We start from the raw sequence: 17,168 nt of genomic DNA, 5'->3' as shown, positions 1-17,168 counted from the left end.
ACTTGATTGTCAGACTTTGAACCATCAGTATAGATCTTGGTAAAGTGGGAGTACTTTTGTGTGTGAACAAATTGTAGTTGTTGGATGTTAATATTTGCTATAGAACCATTACTCCATTGCCGAAAGTATTCATCAGAAGAAAGTGTGCAGATAGTCCACAAGGGGATCCGGATCTTTTGATTCTCTGAGGATATTGTCAAGCTGAATTGGTTCACGAAGAGCAGTGTCCATTGATTACCACTCTCTGTCTTCTCTCACTCATACATCTTTTTATCTGTTGTAGCAACTTGCTCTGAATACCATACTGCTCCAATTTATACAGTAGCCTTCCATGCCCAACAGTATCAAAAGCTTAAGCTTTCCTGAAATCCAAGTATATGATATCAAAATTATTTTTGCATCCACTTCCTTTGTGAGCACACCATAGTATCCAATCAAATTGGTCAGACAAGACTTCCTCTTAACAAATCCATGCTGTCTGAATTATTACTGTAGTCTTGTCTAGATGATCCTGCAATGCTTTTTTAACCAGTGACTTCATTATTTTCCCTGGAACAAGTTAAACTAACAAATCTGTAATTACTCATGTCACCCTTTGATGCCCCATTGTGAATTGGGGATACATTTGCACATCTCCAGTCTGTGTAGACCTCTCCTGAGTCCAAAGATGCCCTCATAATTATGGCTAAGGGTTTGCTTACTTCCTTTGCCACCTCATTTAATATAACTGGATAGGTCCCATCCACCACAGGTGCCTTTCTTATGTTTAACTTCAACAGTTTGTTCTCAACTTTGTTCTTAGTTATTACAAAATAATTTAGCTCCCTGTTAGAGTTTAATAAGCTTCTGTCCTCCACTTCCCTAGAGAATTCCTCATGTGTGAATGTAGATGCAAAATACTCATTGTTTGTCAGCTATCTGCTCAGAATCATCAACAGTCAAACCATTGATATCAAGTTGACCAAATTGATTCATCCCCTACTTTCTAGAGTTGATAAAAGTAAAGAAGTCTGCTGTTTTTCTTTGCATCCTTTGCCAAAGATTTCTCACAATCTACCTTTGCTTGCCTAACCTCCTTTATGACTTGATTTTATGATATGATGATTTAATGATATGGCTTATATCTACTGTGGGCTTCTGTTTTGCCTGATAATTTATAATTTATGATAATATATATGCATCCTACTCATTTTTTTTCTCTGTCACAAGTCTCATTAGTTAATCTGACACCCGAAACCTTGAATTTCCTAGTTTTATATATAAGTATTTTTTAGTTGGTATGAAAAGTTTTGTAGCTTCCAAGATTAATTCCTTGAATGCTTCCTATTTAGAATTTGCTGTTGGTAACATCATTAGTTGGTCCTACTGTATAGATTTTAAAAACTGTCTGAGACCACTGTAGTCACCTTTACAAAAACCCTTCTCTTTACCCTTAATGGTAGTTACATCTTTAAGTAAATCCCTCCAGTACACTGTGATCACTGCCTGCTAGTGGTTCCTTTATCTGTTTATTCTTAATGCATGAATAATCACTGCTGATAATCAGATCAAGAGTGTTACTCCCTCTTGTTGCTTCTCTAACATGCTGCTGTAGAAAACAATCATCCAATAAATCCACAAAAGCCTTGCTATTGTGTGAGTGACCAACTCACAAGTTCCAGTCTATATCTGGGAAGTTAAAATTCCCTATTATAAGACACTCTGATTTACTGGCCCACTCTATTTCTCTGTATAATTGTTCATTTTACTCATCAGAGTCATTAAGCCTATAACACACTCTTTCCCTCATTTTTGCTTTCCCATGCTTATGTCACACCAAACTGACTCAACATTGCACTGTCCACCAGTGCAATGTTGTAAGGAAGTGCATCCAGTGTCAACTGGATGCACTTCCTTATATTTTATGTGTTTCTTAACTAACAGCATAACTCCTCCTACATTCTTATCCTGTCTATCCTTTCTGTACTCCCCAAATTCCAATTCGGCATTCCCTATATCTGTGTGACACCACATCTCTGATATCTGAACAGTATCTGCCTTTGATGTCTTGGCCAGCACTTCAAATTCATCAAATTTATTTATATTCATATCATTGGTGTTCATGCAAGTACAGTCAGTTCTGCTATAATGCTCATTTTGGCAATGCAAGTGTGCTCCAATGCACTGATACATTAAGAAACAATGCAGGTATAACGTGATTTTCGAACAGAAATTTCGTGAGGTGTGATAGCCGTGAGCAGAGGAGCATATTTCTGGAGGCCACTACCATAAAAGAATTTGCAGTTCCCGGTTTATTGGGCTTTTCTGTTAGTGCAATCTATTATAAACAGGTAGTAAACTGGATCTTATTGCATTTGTGATAATACTGATAGCTGGAATTTTGAGTTTTTACTTTATTAAGATGAAATGTGTTTCTCCTTCCTTAAATTTTTAATCATATAAAAAACGAAAATTTTTAGAATCATCTCTTCATTCCTATTTTTAATAAGCAAAACTGTTACTGTGCAGTTTGTTATTGGTGCATGCCACATTCCTCATTTTTGATTGCTTATCTTTTTTACTGTTTTAAATTTTAAAATTGGGAAAAAAAAATGTCAGTGAACAGAAATATTAATTAGTAAATATATATTACAGTGTTATATTTACTGTAATATTTATTTATTAGAAATTGAAGATGTTTAAACCTGTGTTAGCAATTTTATTGGGTTTCTAATTTTTTTTAGTGTTTTACTTACCACACAACATTTTTCGATTGCTCTGCCCCATCCATATTTTTCCCTTAAGCCCTGTTGTTAATGCAAGAAATGCCATAACGTGGAGATTTTTAGGAACACATGTACCGCATTATAGCAGAATTGACTGTATACATGCACTTGATCTTACTCTTAGTTACCCTAACACAGCCCCTGTGTTTACTTGTTTCTTGATGACTCCCAGTAGCTCTTGAGACTTGATGACTCCCAGCAGAAACTTGCCTTCCAGGCTGCTGCTCATTCCAATAGAGGCAGTGCAAGAATCACTTTCTCATCTGACTGCAACTACTGTTAATCTATTAGTCTGCGTATCCCCCCCCCAAGCTAGCAGTTTCCCACCCACCTAACACTGCCTCGATAGCATCAGCAAATATTCTTGCACCCTTTCTATTTAGCTGTAACCCATCCCTGTAGAAGTAGTCTCTCCTGTTAACAAGCACAGACTATGCTGAGAAAAATTCTACCTTACAATCCTTGCACAATCTCTTCAGGGCCAAATTGATTGACAAGGCTGTCATCATATATTCCTTCCTATCATGTCTGGGCAGAATTGCAGACACTTTTTAACCCTAATTTAACCCTAATTCATCACTTTTTTTTAAAAGTGACCTGTGGTGACTTGTTAAGTAATTCTGCAGGTCTCCTACTCTTAATGTCATTACCAATGTCATCAACAATATCACCTTTTGAGCCCTTAAAAAGATATCTGCTGTACAATGTCATCAACTTTAGCAAATCCTTTGGAACAATAAAGGTAAAGTTGTCATAATCAAAAAACTTATTCCAAATGTAACCTGTATAAATCCCAAAATCAGGAAGTGGTTCCAAAATGATACTTATGGTGTAGTAGTAGTAGTATGTGATGCAAGAAAGCAAGTGTATGAGCTTATGCAGCATCAGCCAAAATAAAAAAAAAATAAAAAAATCACACCATTCTCTCCAAATGTGTGTCCAGTTTCTCCTTAAATTTATTCAACCTATCAACTTCCACAACGACAGATGGAAGTTTGTTCCATCAATTAACCACCTGCTGGCTAAAGGCAAATTTTCGCACATCTATTCTACATCTGTCTTTTCTTAATTTGAATTTATGCCCCCTTAGGTTCGTAATCTGAACAAGTGGAAGGATCCCATCAGAATTCAGCATGCTCAACCCATTCAAGGCCTTATACACCTCGACCAGATCACCGCGCAGGTGCCTAGTCTCCAGCCACTGCAATTTGCAGAACTTAAGCCTCTCTTGGTAAGAGGATCCCTTCATTCCCCTCACCAATCTTGTTGCCCTTCTCTGTACACGCTCAAGTAAATCTACATCCTTCCTAAAATGAGGCCCCCAGACCTGTACGCAGTACTCAAGGCGTGGCCTGACCATTGCCTTATACAGAGGGATAATCACCTCCTTTTCCCTTCTAGCAAAATTCCTATATATCATTGACAAAACCCCCATGACCTGCCCTGGCAGCCTGTCTGCATTGCTCAGAAAACTTCATATCTGACTGCACAATTACTCCCAGGTCTTTTTCATTTTCTACCACCTTAAGTGTAGTACCACACAGTTGGTATTTTTTTCTCGGGTTACTTCTACCCACATGCAGTACTTTGCATTTGTCAAGGTTAAACTTCAGTTGCCACTCTTAGCCCATCTGCCCAAATTATCTAGATCCTGTTTCAGTAGCATACTGCCATTACTGTCATTAACAACCCTGCCAACCTTTGTATCATCTGCAAACTTCGACACTAAGCCTGATATACCTTCATCAATATCATTGATAAATATACAAAACAACAATGGACCCAACACCGAACCCTGTGGGACTCCACTAATAACATTAGTCCACAAAGAGCAGCACCCATTGATTACCACCCTCTGTCTTTTCCCACTTAGCCATCCTTTTATTCATTGTAGCAACTTACCCTTAATACCATTCTGCTCCAATTTGTATAATAGTCTTCCATGCACAACAGTGTCAAAACCTTTCTTGAAATCCAAATACAGTCGATTCCGGTTATTTGGGACACATCGTGACTAGTGCATTTTGGCCCGATTAAGCAGCTGCCCCAATTAACCGAAGTTTCATGTAAATAGTTAAAAATACAATGCGCCCCCCCCTTTACAATTGGTTTACCGTACAATCAAATCACATTACGATGGAGTCACCATTGTAAAGTACCGTTCACGATTATTATACGATGTTTAATAAGCGCCGGTCATTGTGATCACGTTTGTGAATTGAATTTTAATTCAATTAAACAACAATTCTAATTAGCGAAAATAGGAGGAATATTATCCACAGGCTATAAAAGTAAAGATATATTAAGTACAAATTTACCCTTTATTACCTTACCAATTAAAAAATTAAATGATATGTGAAATTCGGAAGAATATACGTGATAATCGGAAGAATTAATTCGTACTGTAATATGTACATGCTAACTAAACTACATACTAACTAGTTTGTTTGGATTTTATCATAAATTTTCCTTGTCTCTCACAGCTTTCATAACTTTTATTTTAATGAACTAATTTTAATGGCAAACTGTTTAAAAGTTATATCTAATTTGTTTACAGAATCTTGTAGATCTTATAAGCTACTGTTCAATAGCAAAATATCATTTCCGTATTTCTTAGTGTTTTTTTTTTTTTTTTTATGAATTGGTTACCGATTCCAAATATCATGTTAGTTTTTGAATATCATTAATGATTTGCCTAGAATTAAAGAAATGAAGAAAAGTAAATATGTAATAATACTATATCATATTTATTATTCATATTTATCTTCTATATAGAATTGAGTGTTTATCACAAGTTAAAAGGCAGAAACTCTGCTCAGGATAATCAAAAAAAAAAAAATTTCCTTAAAAAAATGTATATTTGAATGATTTTTATCTTATGTGATCAGAATGATCATTCCGAACAGAGAATCAAATATAGCTATTCGTCATAGCTTTATCCTGCCTTTCTTGGTACCTCTTCACCATTGACTGTATGTCCTGGTGGAATCTCACCTTATGCTCTTTGCTGACATTGCTTACCTTTAGTCTGGAAAAATTCCAGGTGAGAGTGCAAATAATGAAGCTTGATCAACATTCTGCATCTTATTTTTCCCTAATTTTCAATGAACTTTTCAACTATTTTTTTTATAATTTTAACTAATAATGTTATCAAGACCATTCACTACAAAATGAAATGATTGCCAGGTGGTTACTATAATGACAAATGTGGCTATGTTTCAAGGCTATTAAAGAAAAAGGAACACTAAGTATACCATGAAATATATAGAAATTGATGGTACAGTTAGGGTTATACATGACAGGTACAATTTTGCTAGCACTGCTGAGGTACCCTAATAATCAAAATAAAATAAAATCAGAATGCTCCTCACCTCTGTGTTTATCTCTAATAATATTTTCAATTCTTGAAATTTATTCAAACTACCCGCTTTTACAGCACCAGATGGTAGTTTGTTCCAATGATCAGTTACTGGCTGACAGCAAATTTTTTCACATCTTATCCTGCAGGCATCCTTTCTCAATTTATGCCCACCTGTGTGTGTGTGCGTGTGTGTGTGCGTGTGTGTGTGTGTGTGTGTTGTCTAAGAAAGAGAATACCATTTTGTACCAGAGAATTTCAAGAATACCATCATCATTAAGTTTATTCAATCCATTTAAAGCTTTTATAAACACTTCATTCAAGTCTCCCTACAAGTGCCTGGTTTCCAATTGTTGAAATTTTGGAGAACTGAAGTCTTGTGATAAGAGTATCCCTTTGTGTTCTTGACTAATCCTGTTGCTCTTCTCTGCTCCTGTTGAAAGAGATCTGCATCTTTCTTAAAATGGGGCCTTCAGACCTGTATGATGTATGCAAGATGTGGCCTAATCTTTGCCTTATACAATAGGATAATCACCTCCTTGTCTGTGCTGGCAGAGTTCCTGTATATTATTGAGAACCCCATGAGCTATTCTTGTAGCCTCTCGCACTTCTCAGAGGACTTCATTTCAAACTGTATAATTATCTGTTGGTCTTCTTTTGTTTTCCACTACCTTCAGTGTGGTGCCATTTAATTGGTATTATTGCATTTTTCTAGTATGTCTTGATTCTTGTCATTAACTAGTCTGCCAACATTTGTATCATCTGCAAACTTAGACAATAAACTTGTTATGCCTTCATCAATATTGTTAGTAAATACTGTAAAACAGTAAGGTGCCCAGCACTGAACCTTGAGGGACTCCACTAATAACATTAGCCCAAGAAGAGTAGTGGCCATTTATAACTACCCTCTGTCTTCTACCACTCAATCATCCCTTTATCCATAGAAATAACTAGTTTGTCTCTAATGCCACACTGCTCCACAAATCTAATACATATTAATAGTAATAAATGATGCAAGGAAGTAAGCTTATACAGCTGAAAACAAACAAAAAAAAAAAAAAACCCTACCCACACCATTTGTCTATATCATAATAGTTTGTCTAATCCTTCCTTAAATTTATTCACACTATCCACTGCCACAGCACCAGATTGAAGGTTTCTCAACAGTCAATTACTCTCTGGTTGAAAGCAAATTTTCACACATCGTCCTTGTAACCATCCTTTTTTAATTTAAACTTGTGTCCCTGTGTGTCTACTCACTACCTTGAAGCTATCCTTCTGTCAAACTGACAGTTCAGATTTAAGCAGGGCCACTGCACTGAGGATGCCCTACACAAGATTATGACCATTGTGGACTATATACTTCATAGAAATATCTTTTAGCCATCATCATGGATTTTGAAGAAACCTTTGATTCCATTTGGTAAGAAAGTGTCCTGTAGTGTTTCTCCTGAATGAGGGCACCCCCCCTAACCTTTGTAGGATTATTCACAGCTACTCAACTAGCAAGACTGTTACCATTCAGTAGTAGATCTGTGTAGTCTGCCCTCACCATCATGGATTTTGAAGATACTATGCATTTTGAAGTTACTACGCAGATCACCTAGGGCTGCTCTGTCTTGGGCCCCTTTCTTGTAGCCCATTATCCTTGATGAATGGCTTTCTAAGGAACTGGATTTTATGAACATGGTATCCATTGCTGATAATTTGATCTCATTTTTGGAACTCAATCACATTCTAGTTTTGAAGATGATGCCAACCAGGTCCTTAAGCAGTTACAGCAGTGGTTTGTCAATTACAAGCTCCGTATCTTTGTGGAAAAATCCAAAACTATCTTTCTAAAAGGTAACCCAGTGTAACCAGACCACCTTTGGTGAGATCAGCTGGTCAGTCCATAAGACATGCAATGGAATCTCTATGTATCATTGTAGACAACAAACTGTCCTTCCTTCCTCACATCAGATACACAAAAGGCAAGATAAAAAACTCTCTCTCTCTCTCTCTCTCTCTCTCTCTCTCTCTCACACACACACACACACACACACACACACACACACACACACACACACACACACACACACACACACACACACACACACACTCCTATTTGATAGCAAGAGCCTGCACTACTGTACCTACACCATGTTCTTGGTCATTGTTGGTACCCTACCTTTTGACTGGAGGAGATATACAAAGACCTAAATTGTTGTTGCGTATTCTGCTCAGGTTGCAGAAATTATAACTGACATTGCAAGTGACATTAGAAAAGAGGAAAAGGAAACCATTCATGCTAAACTGCAGGAGAGGTAGGTGCCACAGAGGAAGGAGCTACTACAAAAAAATTTGCCACAGCAGTGAACACTGTGAACATAAAGAAGAATTCCTGGCTTTCACTGGGACTTTATACTACTACCTTTCTCATCACCAAACATTGGTCCCTAAATGGCAAACTTCACTCCCTTGGGATTGGTAATAATCCTTACTGCCTGTGTGGAAACGTAGAAGACGGCTCGTGTACTATTACAGTGTCCTCTCATCTCCCTAGGAGCATCCTTCAGATCAAGATGAGGTTCTGTCTGAGTGACAAAGAACATCCCTTTCTGACTGACTCAGAAACACTTTTCAGAGTTCATCCAAGTTGTCTTTGCTCTCAGATATACTACCCTACAGCCCACTCATCAACATGCCCCGATGGTTCATTTCACTCAGAATATTCAAGTAACATAATCTTTCTTCTTAGCTACTCATGTTGCTAGTTGGCAAATCAACTTGATAACATGCTGACACTGGGGCACTCCACTTCTGAGTATGGGATTTCCCTCTCTTGGGAAAGAAATCCCAGTGTGGAGTGAGGCAAATGGAGGACCACCCTATCTGAGTTTACATATAACAAATGGCCCACCTCCACATGCCAAAGGCTGAAGGCCAGGTGTGCTTATGCTTTTGCTGCTCCCTGGCAGCTAAGTGGCCAGTCATAAAACATAACAACACTATACCACACACCCACATTACATATACTGACTGACTCTACAGTATCTGTTTATCATAAGAAAAATCTTGCAGAGTTTAGGGAAACCTCCACTGCCACTTTAACTGATACACAATGCCCTTTCTATACACACTGAACTCATTTTCAAATTTTGCATCCCTTATGTCTGAGTGGCACAGTGTTTCTGATATCTCTACAGTGTTCAATTTGATGGCTTAACCAGTACTTCAGATTAGTCAAATTTATTTCCTATGCTCCTAGCATTAGTGTACAAGTAAGTATATGTGCAACTGTTTTTACTCTTTTTAACTCTAACGCAGCCTACATAGTTGCTTGTGCCATGTGGACCCCCCCCCCCAAGCAAGATGTAATCTCTAGTAGTGTACCAGTTTCACCTGTGCTTGAGGATGCTGTTAAACTGTGGTCTATGTATCCTCCCAAGCTAGTAGTTTTTTGACTCACCCAACACTACCTTGATAGCATTAGGAAATGTTCTTGCACCCTTTCTATTTTAGTTTATCCCGACCCTGTGATAACCTCTTCTGTACAAGCAGAGACAATACTGAGAAAAATTCTACCCATGAGCCTTGTATACAATCTCTCTGGGGCCTGAAACAATTGACTGGACTCTCATCATGTACCCCTTCCTATTATGTCTGAGCTAAATTCTGGAAACTGTCAAATTTAAGCCTAACTCACATTTTTTCTCATCATTGCCAATACTTGTTAAGTAAATCCTCAGATCTCTTTTTGATATTATTAGTACCAATATGTACAATATCACTTTTTGTGCTCTTTAAAGATAGATAATACTTCTCTGCATTGTTAATGTTTTTGCCCTTGGCAGACACACCCTGGTCATATTCCACTAATCATTTATGCACTATATATTTTTTGTTTCCCCCAACAATAGTTACTGACAGTAGCTACACCCTGTGGGACCCATGCTTTCTACCTTTGGAGATGTTGCTGTATTGTCAAATGTGTGAGTATAGGCTCTTCTGTTGAACTGGGCAGCCGAGTACTTGATGATCCCTCATTTTAATTCCCTTTGAGGGCATCAACCCAGTTCTTCAAGTCCTCATGTATGCCATCAGAATGCTGAGCTAGCTTAATATCCTTGCACTCTTTGCATCGAAAGCAGACATGCCATCCTCTGATTTTATTATGCTCCACTACTCATGGCTCTTCAAACATGCACCAAGTAGTACACTTTATAAAGCTGTGATTCTTAGGAGATCATAAACCCAGCATCTTGAAGTCTCCAGAAGTATCCCATTTATACTAGTCATACTTAATCTTCTCAAACACATTCTTCTTTAATACAAATAGTGTGCACAACAGGAATCAGTGAGTGCATATTCCCATTGCAAAGTAACAGCTTTCAAACTTTTATTTTATATAAAGATACCACTCTTCTGGATTGTGACCAATACCAGTCAAAACAGTCCAGGGATTCTGCTACAATGTAAAACTGTGTGTAAGCGATATCTGTTTTCTTTTTGTGGAAGTCTTGCAGGAGTTGGGATCCAGTAGATTCCACTGTTTTAAATGAGATGTGAGGAGCTCTGCAGTGGATTTGATTAGACCCAAGTCTTGCAGCACTAAGTCATCCAATTTTACTTGCATTAAGTTAACCAACTTTTACTTGAATAGACTTCTGAGGTGTAATCCAATTTATCCTGTTCACCAGATTCGTCATCCAGTTCTGAAGCTTCTTCTCTGGAAGGTGGAATGGGAAATTGTGTGACACCAGAGCAAAAGAGGATGGTATGTTGAGATACACTATAGCTTTTCCACCCCAGACTTTCTACTTGTAAACTTTGATATATTCGCCATTCAAAAGTAGCAGTCATTGTGATTGTTTGTGGGCTCTCTCCATATTTGAGTGGCGTACTATGGCTATAGTTGCTGATGCACCTAATAAATCTCTAAATCAATCAATGAATCAACCATATTTGAGGTATAGCAAAATGCGTACATTATAAAGATTGCCGTGAAACCATTTCTTTGTTGACTTGCGACTACGACAGCAGACACAAGGTGCCCACAATTTGTCTTGGTCACTCATAGGCTTTCCAAAATAGGCTTCATATTTACTGCTAAACATGGTGCTACCAATGATGCTTTAGATTTATATTATGTTGACAAACATAGCAGAATGAATCTGGAGATAACTTACCTTCATTTGGCAGTCATAGAAAACTAAAAAAAAAAAAAAATTTATTATACGAATACTGAAGGCTGTTATATATCACAGTATTGGTATGTACTTATGTAATACATATGAATGTGTCAAAAATATAAACCTTCAACTGCCACCAAAATATTGATATTAGAGAAAAATCAATGGCATGATTGGATTCAGCACAAAAAATGCATATAAGAAACAGTTAATGTAAATAAAAACACAGATTTGTTTTGTTACAGTTTAATGATCCAGTTTTTACATCTTCTGTATTAAACTTTTTCTATAATTATAATTTACAGTTTTTCATTAAAATGATTTTGGAAAATTATAAAAAGTGTTGGCCAAAAAAAGTGCAGTCCTGCCATGCTTATACTTTCATTTTAAGCCATTTTCCAGTGCTTCCTTCAGTCCTTATAGATTTGTCAGTTGTCATTTTTATACGGACTTAATTGCCCTTAGAAGATTAACTTTGATGCGATAATTTTCTAAAATTTGAAATACAGGCAGTTCCCGCTTTACGAGTTCCCGGGTTTAAGAGTTTTTTTTTTTATTTTTTATCAAGTATCAACAAAATCAAAAATATAAACATTAATTGCAAAAAATTAATGTTGAACATTCATAAATACCGCATTTCAAACCATGCTCGTAGCTATACGATACAGTGTGCCTCCGCTTTACGATATTAATCCGTTCCAGAGACACCATCATATCGCAAAAATATCGTAATGTGAACCCGATACACATTGTTTTTTTGGTAATTCATTCCATGACCTCGGAAGTTGAAATTTTCGCAGTATAACTCCCTAAAAGGTCGTTTTTATAGTGTAAATTGTATTAGTTACCAATTCAAATCATTAAAATACACTACACTTTCATCGTTATCATATGCTCTGTTATAAGAACCAATTTTGAACAGCTTTATGATATTTTTCTAAAGCACGTTTCTGAAGGTCACAACCATAAAACAATAAAAACAATTTGCACTTTCCGGTTTATTGGGCTTTTCTGTTACTGCAAGCAGTTATAAACAGGTAGTAAACTCGATGTTATTGCATTTGCAATAATACTGATAACTAAATTGTGTGGGTTTTTTTACGTTATTATGGTGAAACATGTTTCCCCTTTACTGAAATCTTCAGTCGTATAAAAAACCAATAAATTTTCAGAATTTTCTCTTCATTCTTTTTTTTTTTTATGCTTTGTAAACTTGTTACTCTGAACAAATCGTGTTAGTTGCAATTCGTGCGTTTCGTAAAAAAACACACGAATATAGTGCATTTCAACATGCTATTGAAATTTATAAAGAAAAGAGAAGATTATCTTGGAAAGAAATGCCTCTTGAAGCATTTCTGAAGAAGACTACTCCTTGTGCAACAAATCAAAGAGTGTGCATTTAGTTGATGATGATGATGAAGAAATGTTCTTTAACATTTGTAAGTCATAAATAATTTCTCTATTATTATAATTTGCTTAATTTCACAGGCTACGTTTTTATTTCTTTGGATAAATCAATCATTGTTTAAACATAAACTAATTAGCTAACTAATTTCTTTGTTGAGAACATAACCCCTATTTTTAACTTTATGTCTATGGGGAAACAAATTCCCGCTTTACGAGCCAGTGCTAGGAACGAATTAACTCGTAAAGTCAAGAACTACCTGTATATTTTGGTACTTTTTCTAGGCATTTTTAAGATCAACAAATTCAAAGTGCAGGTTGTTGTTATGTACCCACGTCTTTTCTGTAATTTGCCTTAACATAAATATTTGATCCTGGAATAGCCTGTTTTTCTTAAACCTCACTGTTTGCCTCCAAGATTATATTCATAATCCAAGTTTTTCTCTTAAATTTTGTCCACATAACTCTACTGAATAATGCTTCTCAATCATTTAAATTTTCACTCAAACTGTTTCAAAAATTTATTGCTACATCTTCCTTGCACTGTATGTCACTTACAGAATAAATTAATTTATGATCATTGTTTAGCTGCAGATCATCTGTATTCATGCTAATGAATACAGGTTGAATACAGTAAATATATATGCTATCTTAAAGAACACAAGACTGGAATGGAGAAAACTGTAGCATTAGACATGCTGAAATTAAACAAAACTATAACATAGAAATGAAATAACATGACTGTAATGCAATATAAAGTATAAAATGTGACATTGTGTATAAAAGCAGTAGAAGTAACAGTTCAAAAAAATAAAGATGGCAAAATCTGTATTGAAATCCCAGAATGTACAGAAGTGTGGTGCATAGGATTTCAGTTCCAAAAAATAGAAAGCATAACCAGTGGGAAAAATAGAAAGCATAACCAGTGGGAAAAATAGAAAGCATAACCAGTGGGAAAAATAGAAAGCATAACCAGTGTATGGGGAGAGGTGGGGGGGGGGGAACAAAGGAACTAGAATAACCTTAAGAAGCCCTCTTGAGGTTGGGGGCAGGTAGACTTATAACCTCTTCTTGTTGCAGTAGATGTGCAGAGTATAAATAGAATTTTATTTGTTTAGTTTTAGCTATTTGTTTATAAGCATTTTTTTTTTTTTTTTTTTTTTTGTTACAATGCAGGTGTCAGCTGCAGTATGTTTCCTGCTATCACCTGGTGCTTCTTTTATATCTGGAACCATCATAATAGTAGACTGTGGGGGCCACTTATACACACCACTTATGTGGCAGATACCAGGTAAGTGATTTTCTTCCCCATGTATTTACTATTTACAATATATTTTTGTGTACAATAGACAAAACATAATTTACAATGGTTTCCATAATCCTTCCATTAGAGAGACTACTAAAAAAGAACTCAAACAAGAGTAAAGTTATTCTGAATTAAAATCTGAAAAATGGAATATATGAATATAATGGCAGTAAAATTGAAAAATTTTGGCTGCTGCACACAGCACTCACTCTCAGTTGATAGTAGGGCACGTGCGTCTTCAGTCTTGTGGTGAGTGTCATCGGAGTAGGATGGCTTGTGACCTTTGTGTGTTGTGTATGTCTGTTAGGCTACTTCTGCTTAAAATATTACTGTGCTTATGTGAATACCCTTGGGCTTTAAATGAAGTCCATTTGGTGATGGACAGAAGCCCAAAATGGCCAAGAAAGTGATGACTTTGAACGAAGGTATCAACAAAAGTATCATACGATACACAAGAAAACAAGAAACGGAGATCAGTGAGGCAGTGCAAACTGGTAGAATTCTTACTGCTAAATATGCTGGCTTATGTACACTGGCAGACAAAAAACTGTATCATCTTAAAAAAAAAAAGTAATGTTTGTAGTGAAACGTATAAGATATTTGATTACAGTCATTTTGTTTGTCGCAAAGCAAAGGTATTGTGTCAGATAATGCTTCTGTTGCATCAGACAATAATTGCAAGGCAAGAAGAAGCCTTTGTTGACCTAACAAATGAGGAAGAAGATACTTGCTTGGGCTAAAACGCATGTTTCATGGACAAAAGAGCAACGTGACAGCGCCATCTTTTATGACAAATCAAAATTCAACCTGCATGGCTCAGAGGGGAAGCGATATGTCAGAAGAAAAAATCGGAGGCATACCATCCTGACTGCATAACACTGACTGTAAAGTTCCTTGCCAGTCAGATGGTCTGGTGATGCATTGTTAACAAGCAAAGGGGTGGGACAAATTAAGTTTATTAACGAACGATGAATGCAGAAACCTACACTGCTATCTTGGAGGAATGCCTGAAACCTGTTAATAGGGATCACCACAGAGACGTCCAAACCTGCATTCTTCAACACGACTCAGCACCTTGCCAAACAGCAAAATTGGTAAGTTTCATGCTATTTAAATTTAATGATGAGTTTATATTCTTATCTCACAAGACTTAAAACATACTGACACCAATGTTTTCCCTCATTTTTCTTCTTTAAGGTGCAGCCATACCTCAGAAATTTTGGCATTACAGTGTTGGACTGGCTTGGCAACAGTGCAGATTCGAACCCCATTGAAAATTGCTGGTACCTAATGTCATCTAAAATTGCTCAGAAGAAACCAACAAGTAAGATTCAGCTGCAGGAGAGCATTGTAAGGGTGTGGTACCATGAAATTGGGCAACCGTATATCCAAAAGTTGATTAACTCTATGTGATCGTTGCAAGGCTGTAATTGCAGCTTGAGGAGGAACAACAAAATATTGAGGACTTATTTTGCTGATTTACAGTACATAATACTATAACTTTTAACTTGTCATTTCTGTTTGTGCACATAAATGCAATAAAATGTATGTTTGGTTGTTGTGATTTTCATTTGCATGATTTCTCATATTTCCATTAATTACACATTTTACTCTTTGGGAAAATATTTATGGAAATTAGGTATATCAGGTGGAGTCTTTTTATTGGATTTTATTCACAGAGATATATATCCCATATAACAAATGCACTTCGAACATTTCTGCAACCCACAATGCAATGCAAAACATTATTTGCAAAATTCACAAGTGATGCAGTTTTTTTGTCCGCCACTGTACATAATGAAGTGATGTTAAAAATGGCGAATGCACTGTTCATTTGGATCGAAGACTAGCACAAGAAAAACTTGCCTGTGAACATTATGATTTCTGCTAAGGCCCATGTTCTTTAACACATTTTTAAGCATCAAATCCCCTGTACCAGCAGCACTGCGGAAACTACAGTCAGTACTCATATAGCACGATAAATGTGTTCCTAGAAACTCCTGTGCAATGCAAAGTCATACAATATAAATAACAGGCCCTATGGGAAAAATAGGGTTAGGTGCCGATCACCCAAGGCTTCCGTAGCTAAGTGGTCATGAGCAGGAGTGCAGTAGCACATGCCCTTTGAGTAGACCGGGGTTTAAGCCCCTGATTGCTAAATATGGTCGATCTGCCAACCTGCACTGGACCAGCGTGGCAGATTATGGTACATTTCCTTCAACTTGAATTGTTGAGGAGGCTTCTATCCTGCAGTGGGTTGATAATGGCTGCAGTTTACTTTTTACTTTACTTTACACCCAAGATTGAACACACATTTGTAACCAAAACATTACCAAACATAATAAATAATCGTAATAAAATATTGATAATGCTTTTGCTTCTTTCATAAGCAAACTTGTTCTTCCTTTGATTTTCTATCCAAACAGATGACAGTCGTTCCATCTCTTCCAATTCTTTGTGTCTTCATCTAATGGATTTTGTTACACTTTGAGAAGTTCTTTTTATTTTCTCTGCATTCATTCTAATTCTCGGCATTGCCTCATTTAGGCTTGTAGCACGTGCAATATCACATGGTCTTTCATTTCGCTCAAAATGTTTCACAATTTGATATTTTTTCTCTATCGATAGAGGCGAACTGGCTATAAGCCTTACCGAGGAAACCCCGGTGAGCAGGAGGCCAGACGATTATGGAGGCTGGTGTGATTTTGGCCATAAACACTAGTATCAGGCTGCTACAAATTTTCCCATGTAAGATTTTTTAACCTAGTTGGTATGTGTCTATCGATATTGCTTTTCTTTTTCTCTCTAAATCTGTAGTGTCTTCACCAGGATGCTTCCTTTTCACACCTTTTAAGTATTTTACTCATTTTTAGGGAATAAAGCACAATTATAAAATGAGAAGGCACGCTTGATACACATAAACAAAGCTGTGCTTGTGTGGCAACTGAATAAACAACACCGTAAAGGCAGAGACACACCATTAACACTTCACTAGCTCACATTTTACTAAAGCACTGGGGGTTACTACCATAAAGCCGACCGGGCTAGCCGAGTGGGTAAAGTACCTGCCCGGCAACCCAAAGGTCGCGGGTTCGATTCCCGCCTCGGGCTTGGATCAAAGTACTGCAAAAACCTTGGGAGGTGCAATATGGCCACAGAAG

The 17,168-nt window shown here is 36.8% G+C and overlaps 1 protein-coding gene across 1 annotated transcript in view; it reads left to right on the top strand.

The window, feature by feature from the left end:
* Nucleotides 1-17,168, top strand: part of LOC150074907 (peroxisomal trans-2-enoyl-CoA reductase-like) — a 136,426-nt gene that overhangs the window by 105,003 nt on the left and 14,255 nt on the right. Inside the window, exon 7 of the mRNA XM_090389335.1 lies at nucleotides 13,878-13,992. Within this exon, the coding sequence (XP_090245461.1) occupies nucleotides 13,878-13,992 (115 nt within the window). The remainder of the gene's footprint in view (nucleotides 1-13,877; nucleotides 13,993-17,168) is intronic.

Source organism: Mastigoproctus giganteus, unplaced genomic scaffold (assembly GCF_048544385.1).
Source record: "Mastigoproctus giganteus isolate SK-2022 unplaced genomic scaffold, ASM4854438v1 scaffold_15, whole genome shotgun sequence".
Lineage (NCBI taxonomy): Eukaryota > Metazoa > Arthropoda > Arachnida > Uropygi > Thelyphonidae > Mastigoproctus > Mastigoproctus giganteus.
Note: the sequence above shows the minus strand (reverse complement) of the source record. Positions and strands in the feature narration are given on the sequence as shown.